Source organism: Megachile rotundata, chromosome 9, assembly GCF_050947335.1.
Source record: "Megachile rotundata isolate GNS110a chromosome 9, iyMegRotu1, whole genome shotgun sequence".
NCBI lineage: Eukaryota > Metazoa > Arthropoda > Insecta > Hymenoptera > Megachilidae > Megachile > Megachile rotundata.
Genome location: NC_134991.1, coordinates 3432271 through 3458554, shown reverse-complemented (window position 1 = coordinate 3458554; position 26284 = coordinate 3432271). Strand labels below are relative to the sequence as shown.

Here is a 26284-nt window from a genome sequence, read left to right as displayed (position 1 = left end):
CATAGTGACGCGTTCCCGCCGCTGAGAGTGTTATCATTTGAGCTACAAGCACTTAATTTTCCGGGGGGTTGATTCCTACCCCTACGGGATACAGCCACCGGCGTGCGTCTGCTCCATTCTGTTATCTGCGCCACGTGGCGAACCCTGCGCACGGTCCGCGAACCACGTGTTGTTACCCTGTACACAGTAGCGTAGATCCTGGTGCACCGATAGTGTGCAAAGAAGGATCATAACCTTCGATTAAACGCAAATACCCCGATCACGATCACGATAATGCCTCTATGTGTTCGAGGGCGTTGTTTCGACTACTAAGCATTCCTGTGAACCACCCTTCAATGGCTAACGAAAAATAAACAAACTCTTTTTGCTGTCTCAAACTTTCAGATTTCCAAATTTGTTAATTCATAACGTTTCATAACGTAATTTCTAAAAATTACTTTTTATTGCATAATGTAGGTCGTTGATATCAGTAGAAAAGTTAATATCAGTCGTTGATATGTAGCGTTTGTATGAATTACCAAATCAACAAACTTCTATATAATAAAGTTGTAGGAGTTATAATATATAAAGTTCTCAAACGCCAAATTCTGGAATTCCAGAATTCTCTGATGCTGAATTCTAAAATTTCTAGACTTCTTAATTTACAAATTACAGAATTTCCAAAATTCCTGACTAAAAAGTCTTGAAATTTCCAAATTCCAAAATGTCTAAATTAAAATTTTCTAAATTCTTCTGTTTCAAAATTCTCAAATTTTCGAATTTTCTAATCTGCTAATTCTTAAATAGACAAATGTTTAGATTTTCTAATTCTGGACTTACCACATCCATTTCCAAATTCTGGAATTTCAAAATTCACAGAAATTTATAGTGCTCACACACCTATATTTCAAAATTTACAAATTAAAGAATTCTTTAATACTGACATTTTGAAACGGCCAAATTCATAAATTTAAAAATTCTTCAATTTCCAGTTTCTAAATTTCCTAAATTTTGATGTTATCAAATTTTCAATTTTTCTTAATTTTCTGAATTCCCAAATTTCTGAGTGTCTGAATTTCAAAGTTAAAAATCCCTCATAGTTGCAAAGTTTCCAAAAGTTACAAATTTCCGAACGTTTAAAGTACTAAATTCTCTAAACTAATGTTCTATAATTTTTGAATTTCCAGGTTTCTAAAAAATATTTTCTCATGCTTATTACAGGTTGTTTATATCAGTAGTAGAGCTCTATGATCAGGCCGACGCTAAAAATCTTGGTTACGCCAATTTTTGTACTATAGCATGTTTTATTAAATTTTCAATGAAATAGTGCGATGTATTAAAAGCCATTGTGTATCTATAAATAATAAGATCTCCATAAGACACAAACTGTTTATTTAATTTTATTAGAAATGACAAGTAAGGTCATGTATTGGCTAAAACTTTATGACATTGAGCTCAACATAATTGTGTCATAATATACTCCACCTTTGCTTCCGTGATGTTTCAATATATGTATTTATCGACAGATACTAAATTACAAAGAAAACGGTTTCATGTGACACTTATATCAATAGGAATTTTACTACAAAGCCCGGAACTTTATTTTTATGGACACCATTATGTTTAACGTAATTTTAAGGCTGCATCTACCTATTCGGTTACTAGCCGCAATGACGTTGTTGTCGAGTATATTTATATCAATTGAAATATATTTATATTCTTAAGAAACGTTTAGGTAACCTTTGCCAAGGTAATACTGTTCAAGATTTTATATAAATTCTAAAGAATTTTCTACGAATCGATTATAATTATTAAGTATAGATGCGTGAGGTTCGCATATTCTTTGTCTGATTAGAATAACTTAATATCGTCTAATTAGAAACAAGACAGGCTTTGTTCGATGTGTACAAAGATGTATTTATGACATTGGAATTTTCATTCCGTTATACCATTTTTCTCCACAATTTTCAATTATAATTTCTTATTTCCTTCTAACAAATTTTGATATTATAGATACTGTTATAAAACGTGTTGATAAAAGTTTTCATTTAAAAATTATAAAGAAGGTCTCAAAGTATACCATCAAAAAATAAACTATAGTACATTTAAAATTCTTGTCTCACAGAAAAAATGGTGCGCAAATGCAGTTTTAAACCAGGTTCACGGCATAATTTAAAAAATTAACCTTAAAACAGATTACGAACAATGCGTGACAATTCATTAATTGAAAGGGTATAAATACTTTTGCGACTCACTGTACATAAGATGAAGTAAAGTGAATTTCATAGTATATACCTGTATGTCTATTGTGCAAGAGATATAGTTACCTTTTTGAATTATTTTGTTTCGTGTCGCGTCCCCCGGCTCGTAAGTGCCTATAGGTACCTGCACCATTTTAGCAGATTAAATTATCTTGGGGTTGGTCGGTTACGGAGGTAAGAAGAGCAGTAGGGAGAAGAAAGAGGCGACCGAGAACGAAGAGGGTTGGGGAAACAGAGCTGATGTTAGTTTTAGCTGATTAAATTACTAAGCTGCGGTGGCCTTGCGTCGGCAGAGACCGTTCCTCAATTCCTTTTATTAATCGGATCCAAGTTGTCGTGAGCTTGAATATCTTTCAGAGACAAACGACTGAACTATGCGTTAAACTACACTTATACGAATATAAAAGATTGTTTCCGTTCATATCTTGAATATAAAAGGATCGCTAGGAAATCGCGAGTCTATTTTACAGAATGTTGGAGTCAAATTTTAGTTTATAGAGATCCTCTAATCAGAGTTACGAAATAATGTATTAATTTCGATTGCTGGCATCTTTTGATGATGAAGTAATTATAATTTGTAGTATAAATAAAACCATTCTTTACAATTCAAATTCAACGGTACGAATTTAATTGAAAAGTGGCGGTTTTAACATTTTTTACACTATTTCGGAACTTTAGTGGACTATCTGTTAATTTATTACTTACGATTTCAATTTAATTTTAAATACCTTTTAATTTTAATTTTTTAAATATATCTATTTCCCGATGTACACTGTAAATAGGATTCCCAGAAATCCGCGTATATCGAAATTATCATCGATTAAACCAGTAAATTTCCAAAATCACCAATCGTTAGTTGAAAGTAAATATTTAATTTATATTGTGGCGGACCGCTGCCGAAAATTCTCGACACGCGCGCGAACGCTCGCTATGCGGCACGAGCATGAAAGAACATTCGCGAACGCTCGCTATACGGCGCGAGCGTGGAGAAGCATTCGCGTGGCCAGGACAATTGACTATATAAATTGGCCGGTTCGCGATCAATCAGTCAGTCGATGTCCAGCTCTCACTCCAAAAGCTTCGAAGTTCAACAACGCGCGTTTGCAAATACTTGTACTAAGTCGGATTTTATAATTTATAATTATAGTTATAGTTCCTAGTTCATAGTTAATTACTTTCGTCTGTAAATAGTTAAATGTTTAATTTAATAAAGTAGTTAAGTTATTTAAGTTAATTAATCCACGCAACCACTTCAATATAAAGCTCGAAGTTCAAGCTTAAAAGTTTCATAACAAAAAAATAAAAAATATTGGACATCTATCCTTACATTGGCATTGTTAAATGTTTGCTTTTAACCAGTCTTTTACTAAAACTGGACGTAAACCTGATAAAAAGAGAAATGTCTGAAAATTGTATTTGCAATCGTTAATTGTTCTGTAACACTTAAATTAAATCGCTTAATACCACATTACAAAACTTTATATTACGAAAAAGATAGGTTTGATGAAAACAGTGAGAATGAATCCATAAATTTGCGTTAACGCACACATAATATAGATCAAATCGCGAAAAGTTGTAAAACTATTATATACACTGAATTCTTTGTTAAAGACTTATCGTAGAATTATTTAGTTTTATTTAGTTTTTAAGTGAAATTGTATAAGTATGTCCAGAGTAGGAGATGTCGAAAATCTCCGGTAATAAGGGACAGTGGACGGAGAACCGCCAAGCGGGACCTTTAGGCTGGTCCAGGAGCAAAGCCGCTATGGTAGATAAGAGTAGAATTCGAGGAAAGTCGGAAAGGCCCGAGCGTGTCGCGAACATTGCTTGAGCGAGGTCCGAATATTCATTATAAATTTGTCGATTAAAGAAGCAAGACGTATCTGACTCGCTCTCACAAGAAATATTATATTCGCGAATTAATTAATTATTTTTACTAGCGTGGTTTTGTTCGTCAATTACTGGTAATATTTTTGCGTTCTATAAATCCTGTAACTTTCATCTGTAACTTTCTTCTATAAATACGTATAATTTGTATTCAAATTATTTATATAAAACTTGTTAACCAATCCCGATTTTGCTTTCTTTTATTCATTGTTAGTTTATCAATTAACATCCTTTAAATATTGTATTATTTTCACGACCATAATAAATATGATATATTTATTAAAAAGGGCACTGAACTTTACCTGTTTCGTCGCAGAGTCGATGAGTCTCACGTAAATATCCTGCACCTGTCTAACACCTGTAACAATGATAGAAGAACTTTAAGTTTCACGTGAATATGTATGAATTTTTTATTTGTGCTTATATATATCAAAATATTAATTAACCCATTAAAGTAAAAGCAGCTTTAATTCTGTTATCTATAATTCTCACAATAAAGGAGTGCAAGAACCAGGAAAAGGTAAATATAGACGCAAGAAGAATATCGAAAAGAGAAAGAGATGCTATTGAATAGATACGAAATATTTTGGCAAAAAGGAAACAAGTAGGTGAATGAAATATATAGGGGTTGAAGAACATATATTTCGTAAACTTTGTAAAGTTAGTATTACTAGAGTATCTACTAATACCTAGATAAATGTAACCCCTGTTTTAAAACCGAAACGCACGAAATGAATCCAGTACTATTATATATTTTATTATTATGTATAAAATTATATATGAGAAACGAATTTATCATTTTCCATTTTTAAATAATAGTTTATTTGTAATTTCCGAATTGTCATCATACTTAAATTATCTACTTAAAACTAATCTAAAATTTAAGTCTAAAATTTAGCTTAAATTTATATTTATAGAAACTTATAATTATAAAGAAATTTATAATTTATAGAAACGTAATTAAGATACAATATAGAAAAAATAAATAATTTGTTAAAGATTTCTATTTATATCAAATTTTTCGTATTTAAATTTAAAATATCTTATATATTGTAGTCTTTTAGTCACTGTACTTTTTCTGCTGCAAATGTAAGTACATAGATAAATATTCGAAATAATTTAAATAATCTGTTTATATAAAAAAGGATATAGATACAGTTTCATTTTGAAAACAGAGACTAGGAAATCTCGAAAAATACAATTTTCGGATAACTTTATTCCTATAACCTAATTCCTACTCAAATATACAACAAAATCTCTGACACGTAAGTTTTGACAATTAATTAAATAATGAAAGATAGCAGAATTAGATGGGACGGCTTGTAATAATTGTTTCTTATCACGTACAAAGAATAGAATATAAATTTAAACACATTGAATGCTTCGCAATAAGATAGTATACTATTCTTTCTCATTTCTTTTTTGTATAACAAAATAAATTTGCATAACAATATTTTCTTGTTTATAATGTAACACAAAAACCGATGTTTCTTACTAATTATAATACTAATACAACTAATCATTCCTTTTTTAACAAAGAAGGAATGGTATCAAACACATTTGAAATTTAAATGTTTATGAAGCATTTATCTGACTTAATATAGAATTGTAAAACAGAAAATTAATGTGCTGGCTTTACAATCATTAACTCAGCTGTAAACTTATTCTGTACCCATGCAGTTTCCATTATTTGCATATTTTAATTTATTAAACTGAAATTACACATAGTTGTGCAGAAAAATATGTTAGTTATAGAAAATGAGTATGATTTGAAAGTAAATACAAAAATATCTGTATATTGGTGGCAAACGGCATATTATAATTTAATTACGGTAGAACGTGTTACATCATACCTGACCGCAGCGCCACTGAATTATGGAAATAACTTGGGATTAAAAGAATTAAGTACAGCAGAGAGCAATATCAGCAAACGAGTACATTTTATATCCATCGAATCAGAATCATCTGCAAGAATGTTAATTTTCTGACGACTATATTGCAAATAGCATAATTGTTAAGATCTATCATTTTAATTACTTAAATTATTATTCAATATACAGATAATTATAATATTTTATTATTTATTGTTCCTAATTTATACAACTGATTTTTATACAACAATGGAAATTATAAAATTCCTGAATCGCCAAATTTAATACAACACTTTTAGAGTCTATTTACTTAAAACACTTCACTATATGTTAGCAGTTACCATGCTACTCAATTTATAAACAACGATTTTTTATATTTGATACAATAATAAAAATATATAGGCCTTGATAAAATAGCACCATATAAAAAAGTAGTATAACAATTTACAATATAAATTATTAACCTGTACATTCGAGAAATCTAGATTAAAAACTTCCGCACTATGTTTATTTATTACCATACAGCATACAAGCGGAAACAAATCTACGTGGTTCCATCACTTGTTGATATTTAGTTACTAAACATGCAAGCTCTTTAACTTAAAAATTTTCAAATCGAGAACATTTGAAATTTGGATATTTGGAAACTTAAAAAAATATGTAATCTTGTATGTTTAGAAATGAAGAAATTTCTAAATTTGGAAATTTAGAGATTCAAAAAATTGGCGATTTAGGATTTTCAACTTTAGAAACTTGAGTATTTGTGGAAATTAGAAATCAGAAGATTTAGAGTCTGTAAACTTAAAAATTTGGAATATGCAATATTTAAAAATGTTTTAATTAAAAAATTTGAAAGTTTTGTAAGTTTAGAAATTCGAGTATTTTTAAATTTTAAGGTTCAAAAATTTGGCAAGTTAGAACTTGTAAATTTAGAATGTTAAAAATTGTAATATTTAAAAACTAATATGTAGAAGCTTGATATTTGAAAATTCTAAAGTGTGTGAACTTAAAAGGATCAACTTTATATATTTCCTCTACTTGTCTTCCTCCCTCTACAAAATAAAATTCACATCACCGACGCTATAGTTGTAACACCTTCACACGTACATATTGTTTTGAAGCGAGTTAATGAATAATATTAGAACCACCAGTATTAAATGTACACTTATTTAATTGAAAAATGAAGTGGAAAATTAAATCAATACATACTGAACTATGTACCCATTCATAGTTTCAAGATATATCAGACATTTTGATGTAAACACGTGAACAAAAGTGTGCAATTTAAAATGTGAGACCTGGAACCAGTCATTCCAACCGGTTGGTAGTTCTAACACTAATAAACCTCTTTACAAAAGTTCTCTAAAGCCATTCGATTTGGTTAAAAACACGAAAACTGTTGAAAATATTGAGTGGTCCTAATTCGATGTCCAGGGGCTGTAGTTATGCCCTTTTTTGGAACCGAAGACAGTTTCGTGTAGTGTTTTTTCTTAGGTTAATATAAAGACAACGCTGCTCTTTATTTAATTTAGCCCAAGTGTTTTTCAATGATACGGTAAGAAGGCCCCATTAAGTTAAGAGCGTTGCGCGCAGGCATTTGCTACGGATGTGCATGGAATACGACGAATACGGAAACGAGTCCGAATTCTGACAAGTTCGGCGCCGCTGAAAGGATCTGTCGCAGAAAAACATACATATTAAGGAGCATTTAAGGCTGACGACGAGGTAAGCGGGCCCGATCGCATCCCCGGGGACGTATGCACAATCTCCGTTGTTTTTGCATGGGCCCAACCCGTACTTTGTACCCACTCGAGTACCGACTTTACCGAGCAGATCGCTATGCAATGAACCATGGTAGCAAGGCAAATTCTTGTACGTGTAGTGCGTTAATTATTTTTAAGACTTTAGTTACGCGAAACAAGCCGTTTTCGCCGCTTCGAGGAACTTAAACGCCGCCTAAACGGATACCTCTTGATTCATGGACGTGTTGTTATGGCTGATTAATTACACCACCGCTGTATACCCCAACATTTTTTATAACCGGTACCTTTCATCAATTCTTAAGAAACTTTTGTTGTTAATTAACCCCTTGCCATACTTTGACAAGTCTGACTCATGACGCACTCGCACTTCAACGGTGATAAATCTTACACGGATTTTGAATATGCATCAATTCGAAAGTTAAATCCAATTATAATTCGCTTCGTTAAGATTTGCTGACTGTAAAACGGACATAACTTTTATTGGAATTTACATACATTTCTTGTAAATTTAACGTTTTTGTGTCTATAAGAAATTTTTGTTATTAATTAATATAAACTATATGAATCAAATGTAAGTTATAAATAAATCTTATTCGAATTGCCAATACACTTTAAGCAGAAGTAGAAGGCCAATTATGATTTGTATATTCAAGGATCGTTAAATGAAAAATCGATATGACATTTTACCTTTTTTTATTTATTTTAATATTATAGCAATTGATAATTAGCGAGGGCTAAGGCATCTGACAAATAAATTGTATGTAAAGGAGTTAAGATTATAAAAACAACACCTGACTCAATAATTGAGTATTAGTTAATTGAGTATGAGAAGTCTCACGTGTGACCAGTTTGTAAGGTACCTTAGGGTAAAGTTACCCAACATGGAGATCTCTCCTAATATGAGATCCAACTTATCTTGGTTGCAGAGCTTTTAAAGGTCATAGGGATGCTGTTTTATTTCGTAACTAATCGTGTATGTTTTATCCGCACATTGACTTCGAAACTAATTAAATGTCTTCTTGAGCAATTAGATATTTGTAAAACATGCTGCAGACAGTGGTGATTCAATTAAACTACAAATACCTCAAAGTGCAAGCTTATAATTTTTAAATATCAACGTTTATCAAACGTCCAAAATTTGTTAATTTCTAAATCTTCAAATCAGCCAATTTTCGAATCCATAAACAGCTAAATTTCTAAATTTCTAAATTTCTAAATTTCTAAATTTCTAAATTTCTAAATTTCTAAATTTCTAAATTTCTAAATTTCTAAATTTCTAAATTTCTAAATTTCTAAATTTCTAAATTTCTAAATTTCTAAATTTCTAAATTTCTAAATTTCTAAATTTCTAAATTTCTAAATTTCTAAATTTCTAAATTTCTAAATTTCTAAATTTCTAAATTTCTAAATTTCTAAATTTCTAAATTTCTAAATTCCTAAATTCCTAAATTCCTAAATTCCTAAATTCCTAAATTCCTAAATTCCTAAATTCCTAAATTTCTAAATTTCTAAATTCCTAAATTCCTAAATTCCTAAATTCCTAAATTCCTAAATTCCTAAATTCCTAAATTCCTAAATTCCTAAATTCCTAAATTCCTAAATTCCTAAATTCCTAAATTCCTAAATTCCTAAATTCCTAAATTCCTAAATTCCTAAATTTCTAAATTTCTAAATTTCGTTTTACAGTGTTATTAATATTTTATACGTTCTAGAATAAATGGTAATGTTCTATATTTCGGGTCTCTGTTAGTAGTTGGACGCAAACCTTAATTTCAATTTAAGCGATGCGACGTTATACTTGGTACTAGATTACTACTCGGATTAGTATTCAATACTGTATTTTTACGTATTTAACACTAGAAAGACTGAAACTTTGATTCATTTTGACTGCTTTGGGGCAATATACAGTCGGTCACGAAAATATTCGGACACCACTATAGTTTTGACTATAATAGTCCGTACTTCAGAAGTGTATACAATAGGAACAAAAAAAGGGTTTACATATGTTACTATACAGTGTGTAGTTAACAAAAATATAAGAGATATTTATTTACGATCAGTGTTTACAAAAATAATTAAACAAAAATGGTAAGTGTGCTTATTTTCATGTCACGAAAATATTCGGACACCATGAAAACTATGTTTATAATAATATTTATAAATCTTGTTTTTAAAAATTAATATTTTGTTGGATATCCCATGCGTTTTATGACATGCCGTAATCGCGTTGGCATATTACAAATTATTTTTTTTAAATAATCTTGCCCAATACGTAGCCATTCTTCTTGCAACCGTCTTTTTAGTTCATCTTTTGTGTTTATGGGAGTTGTTCGAATTCGACGATCTAATTCATCCCATAAATTTTCATTGGGATTTACATCTGGCGATTACGGTGGTGGGTGGAGGACATTCTTGCAAGTGTATAATAAGAATTCTTGCACAATACGCGATTTATGCTTTGGATCGTTATCCTGATAAAATTTTATCCCACTTTGTAGTCCCATATTATGAGTACTTTTTTTAAAATTGTTTTACAAAATGTGCAGATATCTGTTTTTATCGAGCATGTCGTTGATAAAAACTAATTCTCCTACTCCATGGGTCGAAATTCAGCCCCACACCATCACAGAACCACCACCGTGTTTCATAGTCGGCTGCAAATGTCTCGGATTTAGTTCTTCTTTCGATTTCCGCCATACTCTAATCCTTCCATCGCTTCCAAAAATATTAAACTTGGACTCGTCCGCGAAAATTACATCTTCCCACCACTCACTTTCTTTCGAAATATAGTTTTTTGCAAAATTCAGTCTCTTCTTTCGGTTGTTCGCGTTAATATACGGCTTTTTCCGAGCTTTTCTTATTTAATTCAGCTGCTAACTTTGGAGCACTTATCCGAGGATCACATTTGATTCTTCTAATTATCGAGCGTTTGTCCCGAGTATTGAGGATCAGTTTGCGTCCACTTTGAGGGATAGATTCAATTCTATTTTCATTTTCATAACGTCGCACAATATCCCATACCGTGCTCTTACTAATGTTTAATATATCCGCAATTTTCCGAATTGATTTCCCCTTTTGCCGATGAAAAATTACTAATTGTCGCATATTAAACGACGTATTCGCACTTTTGCGTCCCATTTCGCATAAATTTTGAACAAGACTGACAAATATTCGATCTATAACGTACTCTGTACATAGTATGAATGATATGTTTACAAACATTATTTCAGTCAGTTCTTGGAACCTGGAAACATCAGAAGTACGGCAAGTGTCCGAATATTTTCGTGATATGAAAATAAGCATACTTACCATTTTTGTTTAATTATTTTTGTAAACACTAATCGTATATAAATATCTCTTATATTTTTGTTAACTACACACTGCATAGTAACATATGTAAACCTTTTTTTTGTTCCTATTGTATACACTTCTGAAATACGGACTATAATAGTCAAAACTATAGTGGTGTCCGAATATTTTCGTGACCGACTGTAGGTATAACACATATATATATACCGGAAATGAAGGAGGGGGGAGGTAACTACAATTATTAATAAACGCATTTATATGTTGTACAAAAGTCACAAAATTCTAAGAAGCTGTGTCATTCTATACACAATTGTTTTTCTAATTGAAATTGGAAAGCAGTCAAAATGACTGCCTTAGGCAATCTAGTGTTAAGATGATAAATACATAAAGGTGGTATGAAAAATGATCAAATAATTCTATTTCCGTGTATGATATAGTGTTTGACTTATGTTTAAATATTCAATTTTTGTTTTTAATTACATGTATTATTCTTAAGAAATAATACATTATAACGAAATATACAATGTATTTTATATTATTTATATTGTAAAAATAACATATTACAACATAACAATAAAAGTATCTACTATTCCATTCATTAAAGTTATAAAATATGGAACTTTGAGTAAAATAATTTGAGCATACTCTGTAATGCAGATGATGAGTTCGTATGAATATTCAAGTGTCACATATACATATATGTTATATTAAGTGTATTAAATATAAATATTATGTATTAAGTATTAAATATTAAATATTAAAACTTCCGGATGTATATAAATATTCTGATAATCAACACAGGGTCTGAACTTATAACGAAAGGTTGGATGATGTTAATCGTAGCAAGACTTACGCAACTCGATCCTTAGTTCATGAATAATAGGGAGTGTAATCTCTCGTTAAAGTTGACAGGAGGTTGTAATTACACAAAATTGCCACCATTAGCGACAGATTAATTTCACAGTTTATTAATTCGAGTAATTTTGTTGCGTGATCATACTTCAGTATGCATCATATCGTTTACTAACCATTATAGATAAGCAATGTTTACACACATTCCTAGGTAGCAAGTTTTCGGAATAGTTTCTATCTTACTGAGGAAACAACGGGTAATCCTGGAGAGTATTTTGGACAGGCACCCTCGTGGCTTCCGGCCTCGTGTGTCCGGTAAGCCAAGTAATCCCGACATAAGACTCCCAGACCCGGCGGCTACCTATGGGGCCAGACTCGCACCGCATAACGTTACCATGGATTACGATACTACGCTCGAAACTAGCTCACAAATTACCTGGAGAAACCGTCGTGGCTTTACCAGAAGTTAGTCGCGTGTTCCGTCGGTTTTACCGGTCTCTATATCCGGTTCGAGAGTACCGATGTCAGGATTTACCGCGTACAATGGAACGTCGATTATACGGCTTGATTGGAAAACAATGACGATCAATTCTTGCTGGTTTTGTGACCGATCAGGAAGGATTCTTGTCGTTAGAGTGGAATGTTGGTCGTAATTATTAGAGCACGCATTTATATCCTGTTCTTCGAGTTCTCAAGTTTCTTCTATGATCTACAGCGAAGCTTTTAAGTGACTGTTTTGTTATTATTGTTGAAGTTCTAACATTTTCTGAATCTTCTCGCAAAACTGAAGTAGATTGTTGAATTATTAGTGATTTGATATTAACGATACTAATCGTTGCAAATCGTCAATTTAAAATTTAAAGTTTGATGAAGCAAAGATTATTTATTAATGTTATTGTAATAAGACAGGTTCTGTGACAGACAATCTGTTTACACTAAAATCGCTAATGATTTATAATATCTTAATTTTTAAACTATTAAAATATAAATGCTATTTTACCATATCTATTTTGTGTTATTATATCGTTTCAAATTGCTTGAAATCGAATATTTAATATGCCACAACTTAATAATACCACAACAAGTTGATCTCCGCGCCATTACTACTTCGCTGTTAGGGTACGTAGATAGGAGCATGCAATATGAAACAGCACCTAATGCGGAGTAAAGTAAGATCTCAATAAATAAATAAGCCCATCGGTAACTAGACAGGGTGTCCCATAACTGGTGGTACAACCGAAAAGAAGATAATTCTACATAAAAAAATAAGTCGAAAATTTGTTCACATGTGTCTTTGTTTTCGAGAAAAATAAGTTTGAAAACTTGTCGAGTTCGCGAGCACTTTGTCTACATTCGGCTTGACAGACTTCGTTGTAAACTATCTTTATTCCCTTTTATAAGGATACACAATATATGTACCTAGAATATATCGATAATTAGGGCTATAATATTCAGGAGTAATTCCGCTCATTGTCAGTTCATAAATTGCTGGTAACGATTTCCATGTTGTTGCATACATAATAATACTCTTAACAAATTTCTACGAACGTGTTCTAACATTCCATTATGCAACTTTAATTGTTCAAACGCCATAATAACTTTTTGTCGTAATGTAACGACCCTAGAACCGCGGGACGTTACAGTAATTGTTCGGGACTTATTACTGCATCACTATACACAATAGACTTAACGTAAGTCCATAAATAAAAATCCAGTAATGAAGGTTCGGGAGATAGTGACGGCGGAGGAATTCTGCCACCGCGACCGATCCAGTACCGATAATTTTCGTTTAAAAACTGCCTTACATCGCAGTTAATGAAGATCAAGGTACAATGTATCTACAAGTTTCATTCAGGATACAAATAATGGAATCCTAATGTGCAGTATTCATGTATTCAACGTATGAGATTCAGAAAATTAATATAAATTTTAAAAAAAGACTAATGTTCATTTATTTATAAATAGTTATGATTAATTACAAACAAACATCCCTCCGAATAAAATTTCATCTCTTTATAACAAAAAAATAATATTTACCAAAGTGTATTTAACTGGACCTGAGCACCTGTATAATAAAAATTGCATTTCAATTAATACATAATTTTTTTTTAATTTTCCAAGAATCGTATGTCGCCGTGTAGTCATCTAGTTTTCCGCTGTTATCATAAAAGGCAATACTACACAATGGTTTTTAAAATGTTCCAAATTTTTATATCGATTCGATGCACCGTGGTAATGAAGGAATGCAGTATTACGCAAAAGGTATCCGGTTCACTGGCTAAGTAAGATTGCCTCCATTCTCGAAGTCTCGGGTATGTAAAGAAGATTCCGTATAAAATCACCCTCGATCGGATTCGTCGATGCATCTTAAAGAATCACGATTACCAGCACGAGTTAGTGACGTGTCACGTAAGCGTGTGTACATTTATCACAGACATTGGTAACTCGTGATCACTGGCTTGGAACCGTGGTAATAAAAGCAAAAGGAAGAAGAAAGAAGCGAACGCAAGAAGCAGTATCGCGTGCTAAGTCCTGCTGAGAAGAGTCAGATAGATCCGTTCGTATTAGCATAACTAGGCAACCAACTTCGATCTATACAAGAACTCATCGAAGAAGCGAACACCACCCATTTTATTCCTTCGATCGGCATTCTTACCAGCCGTTAATACTCTTCGCGTATAACTTACCCGTTCACTCTATTTGCGCGTCTCGTTTCTCTTTGTCCATCTCTTAAGAGTGCAAGGACATCGGAAAAGAGAACGAAGAACAAGAACGAAAGAATGACAAGGAAAAGAAGAAACTGAAGGAGAGAGCGATCACAAAAAGAAGTAGAACCTGATACGGAGAAACTCTGCCGTCACTTGGACAGATAAACTATGTTCCTTATTTATTATTTAATTATAGATTTATTGGCCGGACGAGTGATCGGTGACGTGACAATGTGCCGATACGATTACGTAACGCGAAAGAGTAGAACGAAAGAAGATGGGACGTGCAAACTCGCACCAATTTGTCTTCGGTGATATAAAAGCGGAGCGGCTAAAGCATTTCATGCATGAAACTTTTATAGAGTGCATCTTGGCAGTTCGAACAGAAGACCAGATCGAGGCATAAATCAGAGCCGCGCCGATCTGCCGATCCACTCTTAAAGGACATAAGCGGCACTCCAATAGGAGATGTATGGACCTCCGTTACATCTCGATGTTTGCTTCGAATTTTTACTTCTTTTTTGTTACTTCTTTTGTTGCCCCAATTTTTAACAAGACTAATAAATAATAATTAAACTGAGAATGCATTTATACTATATCGAAGTCTATAAAGTAAACAAAACACGAGTAATTTGTAGACGGCGGACCTTATAGATTACATAATTTGCGAACAGTTTGCAGATGTCGATCTATTATAAGTGCGTAAACATTTGGTGGTAATATTCTGGTGATAATTATGAACAGTTTCAGTTACACAGTGTGTTTGCGTTAAAGTGGTACAATCTCGCTATTTCATGACCAGTAACAATACAAATTGCTTACGAGGACACAGAATGATAACATAGGAAAATTTTCGGCAAAAACAAATATTTTGGGCGTTAAAACATATGAAAATCAAGTTCTGCTTTTTAAATGGAACTGTATGCATATTTTTTAGACTATTCGATGTTTCTCAAATTTAATTCAGTAATATGTACTTGTAGTGAAAAACACTGTGTTTTTGCAACATATACACTTGTATGTGTACCTGTACACTTGATTTTACTTGATTTTCAAGGTATAACATTATACATGTGACGCTTATACATATGTAAGTAAAATTAATGACTGTCGTTTGTATTTGTTATTTAAGTATTTATGGCCATCTCTGCTAACAATTCGTAAATATATAAACATTATGCCTTGAATACCAGTTAAAAATCAATAAATTACATTACAGATTGGTAAATTTGTTTTAAGAGGCATTATCAAACGAACAGCTAGGCTAATTCTCATAAAATAGATCACTTAAATATCTTCGTCTTCTGTGACAACCGTAAAAACGATGTATTATCATTGATAGAAATGATGTTTACGTACTTCATGTACCATATCTTGTATATGCAATTTCAAAGGTAGAACTCATAGGATTATGTTATGATATAAGAAAAATAAATCAACAAAGAAATAGAATATTTGCACTATTAAATTTGAAGCATTAAATTTTCTAAAAAGATGCTGTTATTAAGCAAACATATATTTTCTGCTGTCAAAATCCTATTCACCTTCCACATGACTTTTTAAGGAAAAGGTATAAGTTTCTTTTAAAATATCTCGTATTTTCAAATCGATTAATGAATGGAATTTGTTATTTGGTGACTGATTTATCAAAATATACTGATGATTATCGTAAGCCTTTTTATAAAACATGGCGACATAAGGGGAGAAGATTTTATCATTAGCTAATTTTAGATATTTGGAAGCTTTCAACCTCAAGAAATTAAAAATTAGGAAACTTTGGAATTTGGGAATTTGAGAGTACTGACATTTGAAGATCTGGATATTGGGAACATAAGAATTTGAAATTTTGAAGCTTGGGAATTTTAGAGTTTGGAAATTTGAAATTGGAAAAATATAAAAGTATCGAAGTAGGAAGTAGAGAAATTTGGAATTTTAGAATTTGGAAATATAGAAATTTGGAATTTCGAATTAACGATTTGAAAACTTTTGGTATTTAGGGAATTTTAGGAATGTGAACAGATAGAAATTTGAAAAGTTAAGGGTTTAGAAAAATTTGAGAAACAGAAAATTTAGAAATCAGGTAATTCAGAAATTTTCAAATTTTCAAATTTACATATCGAATCTTTCAAAAATAGAAACAAGTTGTTGAAGATTTCTTTCCCTAGACTTGTTTTCATGTAAAAAAACTTAAATTACATCCATTTATAGTTAAGAGATTAATATATAAATGTAAGAACCATTTTGATATACCATACGATTTTTTATTGCCCTTGTATATTAATTAGTTTCAACTAATTGATGCTACTGGAATAGTTATTACTAAATTCGATAACTGAGGTATCAAGTATTGTTTTGTTATTTCCATTTTGAATGATCTCATATATTTTCCATGATAACTATACCTCGAAACATACTAGCCATTTTAAATTTAAAATACCATAAGTTTCAAGCCATGTTTACATACTCACATTATGATAAAAAGAAACATTATTTTGTTAAAATTGAAATGTTGCTTAATAATATACTTCAATATAAGAAGCTAATGTAACTGTATACACTCTAGATATTCTTCATTGTTTATTGTAATACTAATAACAGTAATTGTGAATTTCCCAGATACATTCAAAGCTCCTCGTGCTATTACATAAAAATTCTCTGTAGAATTGCAATAACGCATTCTTTATGTAAACATTGCAAAATTCAAGTGGTAGTATTATTATCGTATTCAATGTGTATAATTTTTATTTAATTATACATTTTATTTAATGTTACTATGAATCAGCTAAAAATGAGACGAACTTTTAATATTGATCAACTTTATATGCATGTAGATTCCAAATCAATATGATTTTTATTGTTAAACTCTAGAAACTGCAATTTAATATTTCAAGTTTATTATTTCATAAATTCCCATTGTGTAAGCCGCAATTGCAAATAGAAGAGCCAGTATGCAACCTAACTGACACATAAGCCGATGGACAAACCTTCTACCTTGAATTCCAACATACAAATATGTCCCACTGTACGTCGAAAAATCGTGTTCTCTAATATACTGAATAAGACGAAATTGCATGATAGTGCTTGGAAAGAGCTCGCTGTTCACAGGCAATATTGCGAATGTCATTGACGAAGAAGTTTCCAAACACATCATTAAACTAACTGTAAGAACCCGAAATGTACAGATTCTGAAGATTTCGAACAATTGAGAATCATTTCAACTTGATTAAGATTTTATTTACATAAACGAGTTTGGTTGATTCCACTAATTGATCAATAGTTGTCTAACATTATCAGGACTTAAAAGAAAAAGAATATAATTTAGTATGCACTCGAACATGCATTGCTTCGAAAACCTAAGTAGATTTTAGTGAACCATATATTGAAAAAGATAGAAGAATAGGGCAATACTGATAAAACATTCGACTGTAGCTGGTTGAACGTGTATATATGTATTTTGACAAAGTATATATACACGCTGCTATACATACGAAAAATGTGCTTGTGAAAAATATTTGAAGCATTTTGAAAGTATGCTGCTCCTTTCGTTCATGCGAAATCTCAAATTCACGTAGTGTCTTTTCGTGCAATTGTCAATCGTGAAAATGGAATTCGCTTACTCCTATGGGTATGATGATCTGGTTTATATCCGGAAACGTCAAATATGTGATGTTAAAGGAACCCATTTGTTTCGTATCGTACTTGGTCGCGTAAAACTGAAACCGCATAAAAAAGTACCGCATGAACGTAGACATTTTTTGCGACGTAAATGGAGACACGTGTATAAACCTGTATGTGTGGTGCACGTGTAAAAAGTGTAACACATAAAGCGAGAGACCAACGTGCCTGTCCTGTTGTTGAAAATACTCATAAAAGGATCATCTCTATCTCGTTTAAGTTCAAATAAATACTGCTACTTACTAATAGCGTTTTTCTTTTCTCAAGATACTCGATATAGTGCTCGAAGCTAACTAACAGTCAGATTTTAACCTTCTTGCAATGTACGTAAGTACTTGGATCCCATTTCTAGTACCCACCCATAGGTATCCCATAGTTTGCAACAGTTAGTTGTTTCTTGTTGGACGATGTTGGCAACATGGTTTAGCGTCCATAGATGGCAGTTCGGCCCCTCCAGTCAGTTCTGCCAACGCAAAAATCTCACATTGATTGATCGGCTGGCAACAGCGGAGGCAAGAAGGTTCTGTCGCATGAAACGACGGTAAAGAGAAAGGGAAAGATAACGGGTGAGAGAAAGAGGTACGAGAACCAACAAGAAATGAAGATAAAGAAAGCATCACGGGAGGTTGGCGTTGTTTCTGACGTACGAAGAGTGAAAAACCGATGGAACTGGAGAGCCAAAAGATAGCGCCTTGCGACTTTTTAATATGTTCATAATACGAGCATGTTTTTGAGGAGTTCTCTGTTGCTCGGACCACCTTCGGATCATCGACTTCTTCTACCCTCTTTTCTCCACGTTTCTCCTTTCCTTCCCTAACGCTCACGCACAGACGTTTCGATGCTTCTTCAGGACGGAAGCTGGAGTCTTTTTGTCGGGACCCAGCCCGAACCAGTGACATAAAATATGTCTCTGTTGCGTTCGGGCCTCGAAAGTTCCTGAGATTTCTAGTGGCCCTGAGAGACTGGGTGTCTGTGCGGAATGTTGATGGCCCGTCATCGTCACTTCGGATAGGACTATCAAATGGCCGAAACTTTGAACATCATATGTTTACAAATTGATTCACTTTGAACACGACATTCTCGCAAATACGATAAAAGGCCCAATGGTCAAACGATTAAGGAATCGGTTAAGATAATTGTAATTTTTTGTATTTAGACAGTATCAAAATTATAACTAAATATGTTTATTCGAAAGGATATACAGGGTGTTCAGCGATTTACTAGCCAGCGTTTTTCTCGTAAATGACTGGCACTAGAAAAAAATGAAAGAGGAAGAAGTGATAGTGTTTTTTATAATCAACATAATGAAGTATGTATTTTTTTCGTGTTTATACTATTTTTTAAGATATGAAGATAACCTTTAGTTTTTTTAATGGAATGGTATATATTTTTTTATATCATATGAAAGAGCGTATCGAAACGAATTCAACGATGTATTATATCATGACCTTGAAATCCATTTTGAGTCAAAAGCAAACGAAATATTTCAAATATTTCGTCTTACTGTACTTACCGGTATTTCTTATTGATATGTTTACATTTCGCGTTTAATGTCGTTTCCATTACCATAACACTATTATCATGACCTAATCATAACATAAAACCACCAAAAGTGCTTTCTAGCTAATGGAAACCACATTGAACACGAAATGTAAAGATATCAGTAAGAAATACCGGCAAGTATAGTAATACGAAATATTTGAAATATTTCGTTTGCTTTTGACTCAAAATGGATTTCAAGGTCATGATATAATACATCGTTGAATTCGTTTCGATACGCTCTTTCATATGATATAAAAAAATATATACCATTCCATTAAAAAAACTAAAGGTTACCTTCATATCTTAAAAAATAGTATAAACACGAAAAAAATACATACTTCATTATGTTGATTATAAAAAACACTATCACTTCTTCCTCTTTCATTTTTTTCTAGTACCAGTCATTTACGAGAAAAATGCTGGCTAGTAAATCGCTGAACACCCTGTATATCTACTTTAAGATAAAATACTAAGAATTTTGTGTAAGGAAAAATTATAAATTAGTTAAAATCTGAAAGTGCTCAAAGACTCAGTAACTAAAAACTATTGACATGTCCTAGTCATTAATTATTACTGCTATTAAGTATGTATTAATTTAATTATTTCTATCATATAAAAAAACAAAATCAAGATTGTATTATTTTGTGGAATGAAAATATTTTATTTATAATAAATTGATTTAATCAACTTAATCAATGAATTAATTTTGGTACATGAAACTTTTCATTCGCAACTTGAAACATGTATCAGTTTTAAAGACTTTTACTGCTACACAACATCCTTTTGCATCAATCTTTGTCGATGACGTTTAATGACTTATCAGTATCATGTTATCGCGTGAAAACGTAAAAAAAACACAATTCTTAATTTCAGTATTTAAGCATAATTAATAAGAAATAAAATTAACTTGAATTCACTACTATTTAATAAATTTACAACAAGATTACCGTCTAAAAAATGGTACAACGTTAATTAAATTATAACATAAATTGAATTATAAATTATAATTTAATTCAAACTAATTTTATAATTTTGGTTGATATTTAAACATAAATTATTTACATAATTTTATATATACTCTTATGTAGTGTATAACTTGATTTTATGCTTATAGTCAATTTCGCATACAATTTTAGTCGTCCTATACGAAAATTTTGCCGAATGAAACTTACTATGTTTCTTCTAAATTAATTATAATTTGTAAATATTAATTTATTTCAGGCGTGGGATAAAAATGTGAAGTCTATAACACATCTGAACATTTTAACACAGTATTTAAAAAAATTATACAACTTTAGAATCCTGAAATTATGCATTAATTTTATTTATTTATTCGATTAATTCATTTTTTTCTATTAATCAAAAGTACTACATGTTCATTGGTACTCTTTCATAAGCGTCTGTTCATTTTTATTTCAAGAATAATCAATTTGTATGCTAATAAACAGTAATTTATTTCACTTACCATTAGAGTAGAGTAGATGCAGGCTGTATTGAATTCCATTATTCGTTTTTTGGCCCTCGGATTCCTGGAAAGCAAGCAGATATTTCGCTATAAATATATATTTTCTTAAGCGTTGTGTAACTTGTAAATTACACAAATTGATAAATTACAATTGACAAAAACATGTAAATTAAAGGTTCTGGTATTGAACGTGTATTAATAGCGCATATGAATAATCATACCTGGATAATCATGTAGTATTTTATTGTGTAACCTACTTAAGATAGTCATATTTTAATTAAAACTATACGATTCTTAGTACATAGATGCTAAAATATTTATGTATATTTGCTGAAATGATTTACAAAAAAAGTATGACTTTACAAGTTTCGAGGTTGCACATATCAGTAACAAATTACAATATAATTTTGAAAATTTTTTCTACGCACACAGAAATATTAGACACTCGCATTTTCTAATAACATAACACTTCTTTTGAAGTACTGTCTACGAAACTCTAAAATTTTCGTTGAGTAAAAGGAGCATCTTAAAATATAGTCATTTTTGAGTTTCTTAGAATGACAAATTTTTAAAGCGTATTTAAAAATAAAACGTGTTATTAGTTTAAAATATGCGATAGTATTTATCTTAAATATGATAAAAAGTTGATAAAAATGAATATAATTTTAACACTTAATTTTGTTCTAATTCTTTAAAAATACTACTGATAAATCAATTGAAGTTTGAAACAGAGCATATCCGAATTACCATCAGATTGTTGCTACATAAGCGATGAAGATGTTTGCTTGTCCATACGCATGCATATACGGCACGTATCAAATGAGACAGCCACCTGGATGTTATGCAGACCATATTGACGAAAATGGGGCTGTGAATTCCAAACTGGAATATTCGATTCCATTGATTACCAAGAACATTAAATTGAGGTACACCCTAATAATAACATTTAAATTAAAGCAAACTCTCTTGGCGTTCAAATAATTTTGACTATTCTATAGCCAATAACATTAAAATCAAATCGAAAATACTTGTAACACTACATTTAGATTGAAAGTTGAAGAACGTGCTATTTATCGCTGTTTACATCTAACGACGATTTTGTAGTACTTGGAATTTTTGAATTCCGAATTTCAATTGATTTACCAATTGAGTTTCTGAAGAATTATTACGTACGAGGATCAAAATCTGAAGAAGATAAAGATGAAGTATAATGCAAAGAAAAATTCAAACACTATCACTTTTTTATATTTGTACTCATTTTTAGAAACTTTTTCACGTTTCGAATAAATATTCAGTAGATAATTTTTGAAACAATACAGAGAACTACTAGAAATTAACTATATATATCCCTAACGAAAATTTCGTACTAATACTTGTATACTGTAATGGATTCCGATTGTTCATCTACGTTACATAAATAAACAAATAAATTATATATGTAGGGTTAAGTCAGGTAAAAATTTTTCGTTCAGTATAAAATCCAACAATGACTATCTTTTAACTTTCAGCTTTCGAGCTAAAAATTTTGTTACCTTTTGAAGTTTTAACTTTTAAACGTCTCAAGGTTGATAACTTCTCTAATACATATGTACCTAAGTACTCGTAGGATGCCATCATTCGGTATATGTACTTCAACCACGCTATTTTCACGATTATGCACTTAGTATCAACAAAACCATTCATCAGGCCTGTATAAACGATGTTGATCGTTGTTAAATCTCGTTAATCATGCCGAATTTCGTTTAAATCGTCCTAAACGAACTGTACACGAAGGAACGGAGATTCATTGCCGCGTTCTTCGCGCCCCGTTCTATTTTAATTAAGTGCACTGTGACGCAACTCTTGGTCTGCTCCACCTCACGCTAATTATTAATTTCTTGATGTGCCGGTAAGAGTCGCGCCATTACGTATGGCGTGCGATGCGTAATTATCATGCTGCCCCGTTGACGAGTCATGGCGTGCATCGTGCCATATGCCGCAGCCGCGGTAATGCATTTTCAACTACCCTTGGAACACCCACGATTCAACAACCCTCCTAACGTTGCCACGATTTTTAGCTGTGCATACAATCTTTTGAATCGGAAACAACCGCCAAGAGACGAATCGATTTTACGGGATATTAACGTAATTACCTAGACTAATCACTTGGTTACGCGTCAGTCGGTCAACGAGCGCTCGAAATTTTTCTATGAAATATGTATGACATATTAATTATAGAAAACATCTAGAAATTCATTACTGAAACCTTTCAGCTAACTATGAAGGAGAATAGTTTCATTTGCTTTGGTTGACAAGACGCGAAGATTATTTTGTCTATTAAGAAGCTATTTTCATAACTGAACAATGAAAGATCAGTTTATACTTTACTGGTAGTTCAGTTTTAAACAATTCTATCGACAAGATTTGATTTTTTATTCTACAATCTTATTTTGCTTATGCAATAGTTGCTATACTGTTTATGCACATTCTCAGAATTATTTTTATTGGTATAATAAATTAATTATCTCTATTAAAGCTAGTATGGCAAATTTACTAATAAATAACCGACTTAATCAATTTATATATATTTCAGATTGACACCTCAATATTTACAACAAAATTTATCTAGAAACAGTTAATAATTTTTATATTCATAGTTTACATTTCTTTCCGTAACATCATTGAATGATTTATGCTCAATAATTAGTCTATTTACTCAATTACTTAATTTATCTCTGTAGTTTAACTCTAGATGGAGAAGAATGAGATGTCAAAATAATAAAATAACTCAACTACTAACCTTCCAATAGTACGTCGATATATTAGCGCTAATATATCGTATTATGTACTCTGTACATGTAAACTACACTTTGCGGACAAGTTCACTAGCAAAAATTTTTCTCCATATCTCTGTTTCGCAGCATCAGAGAACCCTGATTACGGTACAGTCGATGATCGCGTCGTTAGTTCGTCGTCAGATTGACATCATTCTTCCCTTTTTCCTTCGACCGTGTGCACGCATTAAGCTCTTTCCTGTCATCGGCTTTCGTCACAGCCATTAATCTCTAAATTCGCAGTCGTACGATATATACGTGGGTCACTTGATCTGCTACGACTACTTTTTAATTAAACACATAAAAAGCGGAGAGAACGGAGAACGGACGCGGGGACCCTGTATTTACGTAGGACACAGTTTCCTAGAACTGGTACGCCTGCCATCGTGCAGAGACACGCTCTATTTACTGGCTTTCATGTTACAATTCGTGGCCAATGATAATAATCGGGCGATCGATCCATTGACCGTGCATCGCTACTTAGCATGTTCCCTGACAAGTCGTTTTTGAGTATTATTTTCAAGCCGCTCATTAAAAACGTAATACGCTATAAACTTTAATATACACGCGACACATCTAATTTTTGCTCTCTGGTATTTGAGAATTTATTTATCAATAATGTAACTGTCGAAGTTTTAAAACGCGTAGTGTAAAAAATAATTAACTTTATTTTATAATAAAAAATATACAGGAATTGCGGACAAGTTATAACAGCATGAGATAGAATGTAAGAAAGATGTAATGTAATATCAATTCAAAACTTAATGATTAATCATGAATAGTGCTCACGAGTCAGATATATAATAATTTATGATCAATTTTATGATCGTAATCAACGTATATGGATTACATGTTTTAATTATGCCAACATGCATACAGTCAGTTTAGCATTAATCATACTGTGTCTCAAAGCAATTGGAAATTATGCACGCAAATTATAATGTCAGTGACATATAAGTACGTGTTATTTTTCAATCCTTAATAATGATTTACTTAAAGATATACAGTCTAGGCCAAATCTACGACTCTTACAACAAATATGACAACCACCACAAATATGGTAGTTGATTTATACACATTTTTAGAGTTTTATAAATTTGCAAATGGGTTAAAAATTTGAGAACGTAAAAATTTAGAGACACGAGTCTATTGCTAAACTCTAGGGGTTTGATAGTCATAACTTAGATATTTAGAAATTTGAGAACGTAAAGATTTGAAACTCTAAAATTACGGGAATGTAGTGAGTCGGAGATCTACAAGGGCATGTAGAAATTTGTAAACTTAGGAAATTGAAGAACTTTGGGATTTAATAGTTTAGGGACTTAGAAATTTCAAAGTCTTAGAATTTGGGGTTCTAGGATTACAGAAATTTAGTAATTTAAAGATAAAAAAATTTGAGTATCTAGAAATTTAGAAATTTAGGACTTTCAGAAACTAGGGACTTTTGATTGAGGAATGTTTAGATCACATAGTCTTTATCCTAAAAATTTTTAAATCTGAAGATTTGGAGAGCTACAAATTTCACAACATAGATATTTGGAAATCTAGGATGATGCAAAATTTAGAAATTTGGATATTTAGAAATCGAAAAATTGGGGGATTTATATATTTGGGAATTTGAAGACTATCAAATTTTCAAATATGTCAGTAAAAGCTTTCAGGTTCGCATACGAGTCGCTATCCAAAGAAAGCCTACGTTGTACTCGCGTCCAGCTAACAATTACACGATCGAAGTGTTTCATTTTGCAATAATAATAGTGGAGAATAGCCATCGTTATTCCTTTTTCCCCTACACGTGACAGAGAATATATTAAATAATTGACTTTCGTAAAAATATGTTAATGTTTCTCTATCTCGATGTAAATCCAACGAGGGCGAGAATAGGCATAGGTGCGTTCAGGCCACAAACGGCTACTCGACACCGGGGCTGATCTATGTCCGCGGTGCATGACCCTAATTAATAGGGAGACTATGCAATGCAACTGTCCTGTTCGTGTGAATTATACATAGACTTGCTCTTACAAGGGACGGATAGGAATGGAGATATCTAGATAAGCAAATCGAAGCTAAGGAATAGGAAATACACTTGTTAATTGGTTTATAAATAAACTGTTTTAATAATCTGAGTTTGTGAATGAATTCAGTTATCTTTGCAATAT

General features: G+C 31.8%; 1 protein-coding gene across 6 annotated transcripts in view; it reads right to left on the bottom strand.

The window, feature by feature from the left end:
- Nucleotides 1-26284, bottom strand: part of kn (EBF transcription factor knot) — a 203680-nt gene that overhangs the window by 151078 nt on the left and 26318 nt on the right. For 5 of the 6 annotated variants that reach the window (XR_013039290.1, XR_013039289.1, XM_076535291.1 and 2 more), the window contains exons 3-4: nucleotides 21313-21376; nucleotides 4430-4485 (exon numbers count right to left, since the gene is read on the bottom strand). Coding sequence is in view for 3 of the 6 variants with exons in the window: in XM_076535291.1 (XP_076391406.1) it covers nucleotides 4430-4485; nucleotides 21313-21376 (120 nt within the window). In the remaining 3 variants the exon portion in view is untranslated. The remainder of the gene's footprint in view (nucleotides 1-4429; nucleotides 4486-21312; nucleotides 21377-26284) is intronic. The other variant, XR_013039291.1, reaches the window with a different exon arrangement.